General features: G+C 36.9%; 1 protein-coding gene across 1 annotated transcript; it reads right to left on the reverse strand.

Moving 5' to 3' along the window:
- Window positions 1-6412: 6412 nt before the first annotated feature.
- LOC122893337 (olfactory receptor 4K14-like) lies at window positions 6413-7354 on the reverse strand. Its single transcript, XM_044230283.1, has one exon. The coding sequence runs from the start codon at window positions 7349-7351 to the stop codon at window positions 6413-6415; it is 939 nt and encodes a 312-aa protein (XP_044086218.1). The 5' UTR covers window positions 7352-7354.
- Window positions 7355-14311: the final 6957 nt, after the last annotated feature.

Genomic DNA, 14311 nt, shown 5'->3' on the forward strand with positions numbered 1-14311 from the left:
TATGGACCCTCAACTCTATAGTCAATTAATCTTTTTTTTTTTCCAATTTATTTATTTTCAGAAAAACAGTATTCATTATTTTTTCACCACACCCAGTGCTCCATGCAAGCCGTGCCCTCTATAATACCAGGTGGTGGGTATTATAGAGGTCAATTAATCTTTGACAAAACAGGAAAAAATATACAGTGGAAAAAGACAGTCTCTTCAAACTCAGATTTTTAGAAATTCATTTCAAGTTACATTCTGAGAACCAGAAAAACCTTATGGCAGCTTTTAAATATCTTGCTTTTGTATTTACAGATGTAATCTTGCTGAAATCAACCACAAAATTTAATTTTGTTGTTTGCAGAATTACAATTTAATTTGTGAAATTAAGGGAATTGCTTTGTAAGAAGTGGAAACATATTTGGATTTAACATGCATAGAGCCTTCCAAACATCAAGAAATGTGTGTGATTTTTTTTTTTTTGTTTTTTAAATGCTGGCTTCCTAGGATTTTCTTCTAGATCAGAGTGGCTTATTTTTCAGGCAGTGTTTCTTCAGAAGTTGTGCTTCTATCCCCATGCCCTATGAACCTTCATCTTTCATTGGGTCTTTGTGTGGGGTGGGAGATGCTTTCAAGCTGGAATCATTCCTCTTGAGTGAGTAGCTCAGCACATAAATAGCCTTTCTGTCCCCCAGGTTTATGATCTCAGGAGGGTTCTTCTTGGCTGGTTCCTTCTGTCAAATGTCTAGCTTCTCTGCTGTTTTGTTTATGGCTGCCAGTATCATGGAAATTCCAACACCTTCTTAATTGCTCTTCACCAAGATACCCATGTTTTTGAGAATGTCCTTCATTATGGAATTCTCCATATCAAGGTCCAAATGAAGTCAGTTATCTCAGATAGGGTTGTAGGGGCGTTTTGTCTTTAAAGCCTTTTTCTCACCCAAAGAGAACCTTTGTACCACTGCATAGGAGTTGGAGAAGAGGATATATATATATATATATATATATATATATATATATATATATATAATTGTTTAAAACATTTTATTTATTTGAGAGAGAGAGAAAGAGCCCACATAAGCAAGGGAAGTAGCAAGCAGAGAGAGGGAGAAGCAGGCTCCCTACTGAGCAGGGAGTCTGACTTGGATTTCTATCTCAGGACCATGGTGTCATGTCCCAAGTGGAAGGCAGACACTTAACTGACTGAGCCACCCAGGTGCCCCAAGAGGATCTTAATTATAATTTTCTTTGCCACTATTCCACATTCTTTTTTCCACATTTTTTTTTTCTTTAGGCTAAGCATTTCTAAATTTTTAGAAGTGGTCCTCATATAATATGGTTCTGTTTCCTTACTCTCTTTGAATGGACTTTAGATTCTTGGTACGAAGTTTAGTACTCTAAACATAATCTGACCAGCACAGAGCCATTAAAGATGGGAAGAGAAGGAAGGAAAAGAAAGGAGTAGAAGGATTATGAATAAAGGTGTTGTCTGTCTTTCTGAATGACTATAGCATTTATGATTAGAAAATAATCTTATAATCTGCCTTATGCATTACTGTGTGGAACCAGGTCAGAGGAATGTGTCTGTTTCCTTTTGTCAAATATTACTTTCAGTATTATATTAAGAGAATTGTTTTGAGATTAACTTAATATAATAAGTAAACTATGTTGTGGATTTGTTTCATGGAGGCAGCTTTACATTTGTATATTTATTCACTTGAAGGCATACGTTTTGTTTGTATAGTTAACAGACTTCGAATTTATAAATATTGCAGATTTATAATAAAGACATATATAGATATAATCTTTATATAGATGTATAATATCTACATATATATAATGTTTATTATAAAGCTATAATACACATACCATAAAATTCATCCATTTGTTGTGTTTTGCAGAAATTTTGATCATTTTGATATTTCATCAAACATCATACCAGTCTACTACATCAATGTGGAAATTCTGTTTAGACCCAGTGAAAGGAAAAAAAATGCAAGTGTTATGGTTGCTATAGACCTATCTGAGTAGATACTGGGAAATAAACCACCTTAGTAAAGTTTCTATGGGTCCAGCAACTAGCATCCCACTGAGCTCTAGTAGTTATTAAATGCCTAAATTTGGGCTTCAAGTGATTGTGTGCTTTATGCTACCCATCATAACAAACTGAATGCTGTCTTATTCTTTAAGGCACAAGACTGAGATGCAGAAACAACATGATATCATTATGTGGAAATGGCAAGAAGTTGGGCTTAGAAGGTCCAGAGGCCTAAGAAGTTACATCAGATTAGAGTAGTCCTTTAACAACTACTACTGTCTGATTTCCTTCTCTTCCTAATTATACATCTTTGGCTACATGGGGATTTCCCTAAAACCCATGGACTAAAAATTTAAAAATTTAGACCTGAATATACAGTTGGTTTTGTTTGATATAATTGACAGCAACTAAAAGTGAAAGTCCACAGTTTTACTGCCTCAGTTTAGTGGATGGTTAGTTATTTGTTAGTTGTGGCAGTATTATGATTATGGCCCTGAAGGAGTGTGATGAGGAGAAATTCTCCCATTGGGAAGATTCCAAGCAGTACTTTTGGTTGTCGACTTTGTTTGACTAGGAGCATGGATATATATTTGTCCATGAATAGTTTCTAATGGTGTGATTAGATAGTCAGGGCTTGTAATGAATAGAATTGGAAGTCTACTGACAGAGAATTCCTGGGGGAGAGTTCTGGTGATACATCTCTCAGAATGGGCACAGGTTTTGAAAATATAGACGTCCCATGTGAATATATACTTCTGGGCATCTACTAGAGAGGAAACTTTAGAAGTAAGGTAGACAAAAACATATTATGACCACATTAACCTCTTTCTTCAGCCATCTCAGTGCTTGACAAATGAGTTCCTATGCAAAATGACCAGAGTTGGAGGTCACTCATTGCTAAACAACCTGGAATTCCTTACAAAGCTTGATCTGGCTATTAGTATGATTTACCCTTTAATGTTGAGCAACTAAGTGACACAGTTTACTGTGGGGATCCACCAATGTCCTGGTGGTAAGTAACTTTATTGAGAGTGTTCCTGGGTGGCTCAGTCGGTTAAGCATCTGCCTTGGGCTCAGGTCATGATCCCAGGGTCCTGGGATCAAGTCATGCATTGGGCTTCTTGCTCAGTAGGGAGCCTCCTTCTCCTTCTCCTTCTGCTGCTCACTGCTTATGCTCTCTCTCTGTCAAATAAATAACTTCTTTTAAAAAAATTGTATTGAGACATTTCCATTGTTGAAGAAGTACAGTTTTGACTACTGAAATGAACATGTATTATGGGTATGAAGTTTTTTCCTAACCAAATATCATAGGCTACTCTACCATCCATGGATTTAACAATGCTTTATCACAATGGTGGTATTCTGAATAACACTGCATCTGATCAGGGAATTTATTTTATAACCAAACAGGTTCAGCAGTGGTCTCATGACCACGGAATGCACTGATATTAACACTTGTTCACTCACAAACAAATGGTCTAATAGAATGGTAGAATGGTATACTGAAGACTTTATGGCTCTTTTCGAAGATGAGATCTTTCTTCTCTGAATTTGGGTATCAAACTGTAGATATGGTAGATCCTCTCACTGTTATACATAACAACTTACTCAAAAATTTTTGCTTCTCATCTCTATCACTCTAAGCTCTACTGTGTTGGAGGTCTTGGTGCCTAAGGAAGAAATGCTTCTACCAGAGTAGATGACATTTTCATTAAATGGAAATTAAGACTGATTATTGGCCATTTGAGTTTGACCAGAGAGCATGCTTAACTACAAGTCCTCTAGATTAATGTCTGCGAAGCTGATTCTAATAGAAACCACTCAGAATTAAGGAGATAAATACTAAACTTGGATAGCATGGAAGAAAGTGACTAAAACGTTTGAGTTGAGAGCATGTAGATCTTGGATTTTGTTATGGCAGATTATATTCTTAAGCCCTTCTACTTTTGCAATATTAGGAAATCAGTAAAATCATATTTAACACTCAGGTTTATCTAATAAGGATAGACAGAGAAAAAAGATTCTCAGTATTCTGGGCAGAAAAAAAGATTGCTTAAAACATATAGTGGTGCATCACCACTTCCTCATATCAGGGAGATCATATGATAGTTGTCTTTCTCCGCTTGACTTATTTCGCTAAGCATGATACGCTCTAGTTCCATCCATGTTGTCGCAAATGGCAAGATTTTGTTTCTTTTGATGGCTGCATAGTATTCCATTGTGTATATATACCACATCTTCTTGATCCATTCATCTGTTGATGGACATCTAGGTTCTTTCCATAGTTTGGCTATTGTGGACATTGCTGCTATAAACATTTGGGTGCACGTGCCCCTTTGGATCACTACATTTGTATCTTTAGGGTAAATACCCAGTAGTGCAATTGCTGGGTCATAGGGCAGTTCTATTTTCAACATTTTGAGGAACCTCCATGCTGTTTTCCAGAGTGGTTGCACCAGCTTGCATTCCCACCAACAGTGATGCAACATGGGGGCTTAAGTGGGTAGGAGAAGAATCCATGAAACAAGATGGGATAGGGAGGGAGACAAACCATAAGTGACTCTTAATCTCACGAAACAAACTGTGGGTTGCTGGGGGTAGGGGGGTTAGGAGAAGGGGGGTAGGGTTATGGACATTGGGGAGGGTATGGGTTTTGGGGTAAATTGGAAGGGGAGGTGAACCATGAGAGACTATGGACTCTGAAAAACAATCTGAGGGGTTTGAAGTGGTGGGGGGTGGGAGGTTGGGGTACCAGGTGGTGGGTATTATAGAGGGCATGGCTTGCATGGAGCACTGGGTGTGGTGAAAAAATAATGAATACTGTTTTTCTGAAAATAAATAAATTGAAAAAAATATATAGTGGTGACAGTATAGTGAATGAATGGTGTACTCATGAGAATGAATTGAGGCTACAGGCCAAGATAGAGACAACTAAATGGTTGACTCTTATTACTTTTCTACCATTTGTGTGCGGGCTTGTCTTTAGGTAAAGTTTCTCTCAGTCCAAGTTTATATTGCATGGTCAAATTGATTGCAAATTATGCTATTTCCAATATATTGTTTATTTTGTTAGGTTAATAGAAATACTCTGGTATTCTTGACATATTTCACTCTTTCACTTTCTTTGTGGGAAATAATTTTCTATCATATTGGGTAGTGTTATTTATTAAATGAACAGTCTTGGAATTAAAATTGATCTTTGAATCCTGAGTGAAGAAAAAAATAAGGCTGCATTATCTGAAGAACTTTAATTCACATATCTGAGTCTCATTTTCTTAGTCATACATTGGAAATAATAACATTTAAATTAATGCATATAACACAAAGGTATAGGGTAGACTTTCAAGGATAAGTGCATTATTTTTGTCACTTTGTTGTATTTTGTTTCCATGTTAAGAGAAAAAAACCTGTGCATATATCAAATATTTATTTTATGACTTTTATTGTTGATTGTTAGAAATGAATTTCAATCCACTTAATATATAATTCTGCAAGAAAGAAGGTAAATTTTAGTTGTAAGTGGAAACCTAGGAATTTTTTAAATACAAAAGACTGCACTTCAGTATGCCATAATCAGTACATGTTACAAGTTTTGAATGGAAAAATTGTCCTTTATATGTTCATTAAAATATACTGTTTACTATATATTAACCCATGTATTAGGTACTGCCATTTTAGGAATTAATCAGGCAAAAGCATGACTCTTGCTTTTGAGCTTACATTTCATGACTTTCACACAAATGGTTAATAACAGTGTAAGACAAAATAAATATTGGTCCTTAAGACTAAGATAACCAAGGGAAATATTAGCTTTTACCATTTTTTATGGGTACTGAGTTAATGGAAATGAAACACAGAATCCTTCCATTCCTATTCCCTACATATTTTCCACTTTCATTGCATTATCTTTATTTTTTTCTCCCCCTCCTTCCTATTAGTATATGAGTAGGAAGTTAAGTTAAAAAATAATTCATTTGCCTCTTGACAAGAGGTTAGATGAAGTTTTAAGGGAAGAAGTCAATGTCAGAGGAATACTTCTCAAATGAAGTTAGGAGAAGGTTTATTAAGATAACACTATCCATCAGGATGGGTGGATGGCTTTGGGCAATGAATTTTAGGTTCTCATTTAACATAGTTAAAGGCACAGGAAGGCTGATTAGATAATTCCCTCAGAAAGAAGGATCACTAATGTGGGGTTTTAGGAATATATTTTGGTGGTGGTCTACTGGTTGAGTAAATAAATGTGATTTTTTAAATTATATTAACCCTATTCCTGCTCTTGGAGACAGCCATAACATATAGAAATAAACTGAATTCCTAGATTTTCAACCTATTTTACAAGGTCAATGTATTATCAATTTGAAGTGCTTACAGTAAATTTTCTGGGCATTAAATACTTCCCTTGGAATCCATGTAGTAGTGTCTGAATCTTTTCATGGCATCTTTTATCTCTTTATTTCTCAGGGTATAAATAGCTGGGTTTAGGAGAGGTGTAATAACAGAGTAAAAGACAGCAAGAAATTTGTCCACCCAGGTGATGCTGAGTGGCCAGACGTAGATGAAGATGCAAGGCCCAAAGAAAAGCACCACCACTGTGATGTGGGCAGTACAGGTAGATAGTGCCTTAGATGCACCAGCTTTAGAGCTTTGGCAGATAGTAAGAAGAATATAGGTATAGGATATCAACAACAGAATAAAGCAGGTCATGGCCAGAACCCCACTGTCAGTGTTCATTAATATTCCCAAATTGTAGGAATCTATGCAGGCAAGCTTAATTACCAGGGGTATGTCACAGAAGAAGCTGTCAATTTCCCTGGGGCCACAGAAGGGCAATTGCACAATCACAGCCATTTGACTCATGGCATGCACAAAGCCAATGGTCCAGGAAGCCACCACCAGCCCAGTGCATTTTTGCAGGCTCATAATGGTTGAATAGTGCAGTGGCTTGCAGATGGCTACAAAGCGGTCATAGGCCATTACCACTAAAAGCACCATCTCACCCCCTCCAACAAAATGTACATAGAGGATCTGGCACATACACCCTCCAAAGGAAATAGTCTTGTTCTCCCTAAGAAAGTCTGTGATCATCTTTGGAGTGGTGACTGAAGAAAGCCACATATCAACAAAGGACAAGTTGGCCAACAAGAAGTACATGGGGCAATGAAGATGGGGGTCAGTGATGATTAGGATCATAATGACAATATTTCCAGATATAATAATCAGGTAAAGTATAAAAAATATTATTAAGAATAAGACCTGCATGTTCCATGAGTGGCAAAGTCCCAGAAGCACAAATTCTGACACTGTAGACACATTTGCTTTATCCATTCTATTCAGTGTGTCCTTTAAAATAACCTAGAGAGAAGGATAGATTGTCAGTTAGTGGCACTGGAAAGGGTATTTAATTTTTAGAATTCAGTTGAAATTTAATTTCATTGAAAGTTAAGTTTCACTGAAAATGAGCATTTATATCTGGAAGTGAAAATATAACTGGGAAGACAATTCTTGGCAAAATATTCATGCCATTATGCCTTTTAAAAGAAGCTAAATGTCTAAGATTGACTTTCCAAAAAGCAAAGTCTGAGATAGGATTTTCATGTAAATGATTTATTGAGAGGGTGCTCTTGTAAGAAGTGAGTGAGGAAAGCAGCACAGCTAAAGAAAATGCTAAAAAAAAAAAAAGAAAAAGAAAAAAGTTGTGGTGTCATCTGGAAATTAGCTTCAGTCCACCACCCCAGTAAAAAGCATCTGAGTGGGGTACTACCAATAACCATTACACGAAATAACTAAAATTTAAGTCATCTATTTAAGAAAATTATAGTGAGCAGATATCAAATCCAGAGCAATTGACATGGTACGAAATTACAGTTTCATTGTATTATGCATAATGATTCCTTCAAACCTCAGTTGAACCTCTTTTTATAAAATATCATAAAACTATTTTATTACTATAAAATATGTGTTGGAACAATCTGTTGGAGAGAAGTTATAGAAAGCCTTATAATATTTTGGCAGGATAATTCAAATTAAAAATCAGGCACATAATTTATTATTAAGACCACAATGAAATGAAATGCATTTAGTGAACTAAATGTATTAGAAAAAAATTTGGAGAGTTGTCTGAGAAAGGGATTAACCAAAGAGGAAGATAACTCCTACTCAGAGTCTAACGTGAAATCTGAATGATAGCAAATATATAACCAAAATATAATAAATAATCAAATTTATCAATATAAGATATTTGTGTTCATTTACAGTTGACTTTTGAACAACACAGGTGTTATGAACAACCCAGGTGAACTGTGTGGGGTTTTTTTTATATGCTGATTTTTTCAGTAGGTACAGTACTGTAAATATATTTTTGCTTATGACTTTTTAAATAATGTTTTCCTTTTTCTAGCTTCACTGTGGTAATTCAATATATAATAAATATACAAAATATTTTTGTTGTCAGTAGTGCTTTTTGGTCAACAGTAGACTATTGTTAAATTTTGGATGATTCAAAAGTTGTATACAAATTTTTTACTCCATTTTTCAAGGGTCAGCTATATATTCATGGATGCTAGGAAATCCCTAGGTTTACAAATAATGCCATACAGGTTTGAAATATCTACGTGTCATTTATAGGATATAAATATATTGTAGACTTATGGAAGTAAAAAGTACATCTGACAGCGCTGAGTGAGCACAAAGATAAAATTTGAGATCATCAGTTATATACCTCTAAATATAATATGTAAATGTTTATAATTTCTTTTTCAAAATATTTTATTTATTTATTTGACAGACAGAGATCACAAGCAGGCAAAGAGGCAGGCTGAGACAGAGAGAGGGGGAAGCAGGCTCCCTGCTAAGCAGAGAGCCCAATGCAGGGTTTGATCCCAGGATCCTGGGATCATGACCTGAGCTGAAGGCAGAAGCTTTAACACACTGAGCCAAACAGGCACCCCAATAAATATTTATAATTTCTTATTTTGTACAAATACTATGTAAGTATAATAATGACATTCTTTTTTTTTTTCAGCATGACAGTATTCATTGTTTTTGCACCACACCCAGTGCTCCATGCAATCCGTGCCCTCTATAATACCCACCACCTGGTACCCCGACCTCCCACCCCCTGCCCCCTCAAAACTCTCAGATTGTTTTTCAGAGTCCATAGTCTCTCATTGTTCACCTCCCCTTCCAGTTTCCCTCAACTCCCTTCTCTCCATCTCCCCTTGTCTTCCATGCTATTTGTTATGCTCCACAAATAAGTGAAACCATATGATAATTGACTTTCTCTGCTTGACTTATTTCACTCAGCATAATCTCTTCCAGTCCCGTCCATGTTGCTACAAAAGTTGGGTATTCGTCCTTTCTGATGGAGGCATAATACTCCATAGTGTATATGGACCACATCTTCCTTATCCATTTGTCCATTGACGGGCATCTTGGTTCTTTCCACAGTTTGGCAACTTGGCTATTGCTGCTATAAACATTGGGGTACAGATGGCCCTTCTTTTTATACATCTGTATCTTTGGGGTAAATACCCACTAGTGCAATTGTAGGGTCATAGGGAAGCTCTATTTTTAAATTCTTGAGGAATCTCCACACTGTTCTGATGTGAACAGACACTTCTCCAATGAAGACATACAAATGGCTATCAGACACATGAAAAAATGTTCATCATCACTAGCCATCAGGGAGATTCAAATTAACATTTTTTTCTACATTAACAAGCACACTCTTAGCAGGTTATACAGATGCAAAAGAAGTTCAGACCTGCTATCTGCTTTCAGTAGCTTTGTATCTTTTTTACTTTTCACTTCTGCTTTTGTCTGAGAGGGGTTATTCACATTTTAAGAAACCATACATGAGGCAGTAGCACATTTTATTAAAGCGCCTTTGAAATTCTTAACTTTAACTTGGAAAATTTTCATAAAGGAAGTAATGATAACCTTGGGATTAGTAAAATTGAGAAATCAGGGAAAGGAGACAAATTGAGCTACTTTTGTAGGAGTATTAAATATGGCAACACATTTTTCATGGTCTTCTACACTCAATGTTCATCCACTAAGATTTTTTAAACAATAATCATTCTAAAACTGAGATTCTCAACATTTATGTTTTTACAAGAGAAACTTGGACTCAAATAATTTAATGAATTGCCTGAGATGCACACTGGGTGAGGTGCACAGGGAGAAAGTCCAAGTTCCTTCTTCCAGCTTAAGATGCCTTCCTTTTCTTTCAGATTGTAGTTTTATCTTACTTCTCTAGTAACTGAATTATGTCATTTCTCACTTGATATATAACTGTTTTTACTTCTTTTTTTTTAATTTTTAAAAAATATTTTATTTATTTGACAGGCAGAGATCACAAGTAGGCAGACAGGCAGGCAGAGAGGAGGAAGCAGGCTCCCTGCTGAACAGAGAGCCTGATGTGAGGCCTGATCCCAGGACCCCGGGATCATGATCTGAGCCGAAGGCAGAGGCTTTAACTCACTGAGCCACCCAGGCGTCCCAAATGTTTTTACTTCTATCTCTATGTTAAAAGTTATCTTAGCATATAGTACTCTAACCGATATGAAAAAAACTTAATCCTCTAAAATGGCAAGATCCACTTGAGCCAAGATAAGTGGAAGTTGCTAATATCCAGTAGCCATCAAAGAACAGAGATCTAAAGCAGACCTGAGAACATCTCTGTGGGGTTGCATGATGGTGGTCTGTACACCTTTGTTAAAGGAACCATAGAAGCTCCCATAGGAATAGGATGGGAGGGAAAAAACTGTATTACCCTCTTTATTTTTTTTAAAGAATTTATTTATTTATTTGACAGACATAAATCACAAGTAGGCAGAGAGGCAGGCAGAGAGAGAGAGGAAGAAGCAGGCTCCCTGCCGAGCAGAGATCCCAATGCAGGACTTGATCCCAGGACCCTGAGATCATGACCTGAGTCAAAGGCAGAGGCTTAACCCATTGAGCCACCCAGACACCCCTGTATTACCCTCTTTAAAGGTCAGGAGTTAAACAAGCCACACTCAAGATGTCATGGATGAGCATGGGAAATACAGATATGTACAGATATTTTAAAAATTAAAGAAAAGAGTCACAGGGAACATGAGATAGCTTACCAAATATGAATTTTTTTCTAAGACTGGATTGCTTTTTCCTCTTCTCTTCTGATGTATGCTTGAGATGACGTCCACAGTTGGGTGGAGACAGTATCTGTAGAAGCACTTTCCCTCAGCCTGACATATATTCATCACTAGAAGAATCCCTTGGGTGAAATTTTCCTATTCTGTATTCTGGGTAGGACAAGAATTATGAAAATAATTTCTGTTGGACATCTCTTGGGAATAACATTTTCATATTCTAGAAATCAGAACAAGGAGATAAGAAAAATCACATATAAAGCAGCTATGCATTAAATATTAGTGAAGTTTTAAATTTTTATCATTTAACATAGAAGTACCAAGAAGATGTCTTCTGCAATCTTATTCTCTAACTAGATTTATGTCATCAAATTCAGTTAAGGTTTTAGTGCTAGTTGCAAGGGAAGTCATATTTTGACTAGTGTGTTCTATAACCACCATCATGGGTGGCTGCAAGATGAGTAGATATCTGTACCCACTGGCCAAATCTTTAGGTTAATTTAGAGGCCTTAAGTGGGTCCAGCCATGCAAGCACAAGGTTTTAGTGCTAGTTGCAAGGGAAGTCATATTTTGACTAGTGTGTTCTATAACCACCATCATGGGTGGCTGCAAGATGAGTAGATATCTGTACCCACTGGCCAAATCTTTAGGTTAATTTAGAGGCCTTAAGTGGGTCCAGCCATGCAAGCACAAGGTTTTAGTGCTAGTTGCAAGGGAAGTCATATTTTGACTAGTGTGTTCTATAACCACCATCATGGGTGGCTGCAAGATGAGTAGATATCTGTACCCACTGGCCAAATCTTTAGGTTAATTTAGAGGCCTTAAGTGGGTCCAGCCATATATACTATACAGACAGTGTCAACACCACATCACTCTTTAAAGGCTGTATCCTTCAGGCAGCTAGCTTCTGGGAGTAGGGTAGGCAAGTAGAATGCACATTCCAAGGACAGGTAGGTGGTGAGAAACCTCCAACTGCCCTGGTCCAGCTCATGGGTGAACTGGTGGTCACATCCTCTTTATGACCTTCCCCTCCAGTTTGCTGATTATATTTAAAAAAAAAATTATTTCTCCTTGCAACTCTTTCAGTTTTTGTTTTTAATTCTGTTATCAGGGACATAAATAATTAAATCATTACTACTTCCTGATTAATTGATTTCTTTCTCAATATGAAATTGCTTTTTTTAAAAGATTTTGTTTATTTGAGAAAGAGAACACATGCAAGAGCCTAAATGGGGGAGGGGCAAAAGGGGAGAGAGAGAAGCAGATTCCCCGTTGAGCAGGGGGCCTGGGTGGCAAGGGGAGGTAGCCTCAATCCCAGGATTCTGGGATCTCGACCTGAGCCTACAGGAGACACTGAACTGACTGAGCCACCCAAGCACCCCATGAAATGACATTCTTATCCCTGGTATTATTCTTTGCTCTGAAATGTACTTTGATATTAAAATGGCCTCTGATGAATTCTTTTGATCTGTGTTCATATGATATATCTTTTTTCTATATTTTTCTGTCCTTTATTTTTTTATTTTTTTTAAATAGCCTTTTTCTTTAGAATAGTTTTAGATTTACACCAAAATTTAGTGGACCATACAAAGAGTTTTCATATACCTCCTGAGCACCCCCCATATGCATAATTTCCCTCATGGTCAACAGTTGATACCACAGTGACATATCTTTCCAATCAGTGAACCCACACTGACATATCACTATCACTCAAAATCCATTGTTTATATTAGGGTTCACTTTTGATGTTGTATACACTATAGGTTATTACAAATATATAATAACATGTATTCACCATTGTAGTGTCATACAGAATAGTTCCACTGCTCTGAAATCATATGTGCTCTGCCTATTTACTTTCCCCTCTTTCTTAATCCCTGGCAACTACTAATTTTTTTTTTCTTCAGTGTTCCAGAATTCATTGCTTATGTACCACACCCAGTGCTCCATGCAATATATGTCCTCCCTAATACCCACTACCAGGCTTACCCAACCCCTCTCTCACCTCCCCTCCAAAACCCTCAGTTTGTTTCTCAGAATCCAAAGTCTCTCATCTTTCATCCCCACCACCAATTTCCCCAACTCACTTTTCCGCTCCATCTCCCCAATGTCCTCCATGTTATTCCTTTGCTCCACAAATAAGTGAAACCATATGATAATTGACTCTTTCTGCTTGACTTATTTCACTTAGCATAATCTCTTCTAGTCCCGTCAATGTTGATACAAAAGTTGGGTATTCATCCTTTCTGATGGAGGCGTAATACTCCATAGTATATGAGGACCACATCTTCTTTATCCTTTCATCTGTTGAAGGGCATCTTGGTTCTTTCCACAGTTTGGCAACTGTGACCATTGCTGCTATGATCATTGGGGTACAGATGGCCCTTCTTTTCACTACATCTGTATCTTTGAGGTCAATACCCAATAGTGCAATCCCTGGCAACTACTAATTTTATGGATTGCATAGTTTGACCTTTTCCAGAATGGCATATAGTTGGAATCATACAACATACATTCGTTTTTTTCCCTTAGTAATACGCCTTTCAGTTTCTTACATGTCTTTTTGTAGCCAGATAGCTTATTTCTTTTTAGCACTGAATAATATTTCATTGTCTGGACATACCGTGGTCTATTTATCCATTCACCTTCTGAAGGAGATCTTCAGTATGGAGGTTTTTGTTCCAATGTATTTGGGTAAATGCTAAGCAGCACAGTTGGTGGACTGAATGGTAAGTGTTTATTTAGTTTTGTAAGAAACTGCCAATTGTCTTCCAAAGTAGGTGTACCATTTTGGATTCTCATCAGGATTAGAGTCCCTGTTGCCCCATATCCTTGCTAGCATTTGATGTTATCAATGTTTTAGATTTAGTAATCCTAATAAGTTTATAGTGGATCTCGTTTTAATTTTTAATTCTTTGATGATACATGATGCTGAGCATCTTTTCACATGCTTATTTGTCATCTGTATATATTCTTTTTTTAAAATATTTTATTTATTTATGACAAAGAGATAGCAAGAGAGGGAACACAAGCACAGGGCAGCTGGAGAGGGAGAAGAAGGCTCCCTGCTGAGAAGGGCTCCATCTCAGGACCCTGGGATCATAACCTGAGCCGAAGGCACACGCTTAACTGACTGAGCCACCCAGGCACCCCT

The sequence above is a fragment of the Neovison vison genome, chromosome 13 (assembly GCF_020171115.1).
Source record: "Neovison vison isolate M4711 chromosome 13, ASM_NN_V1, whole genome shotgun sequence".
NCBI lineage: Eukaryota > Metazoa > Chordata > Mammalia > Carnivora > Mustelidae > Neogale > Neogale vison.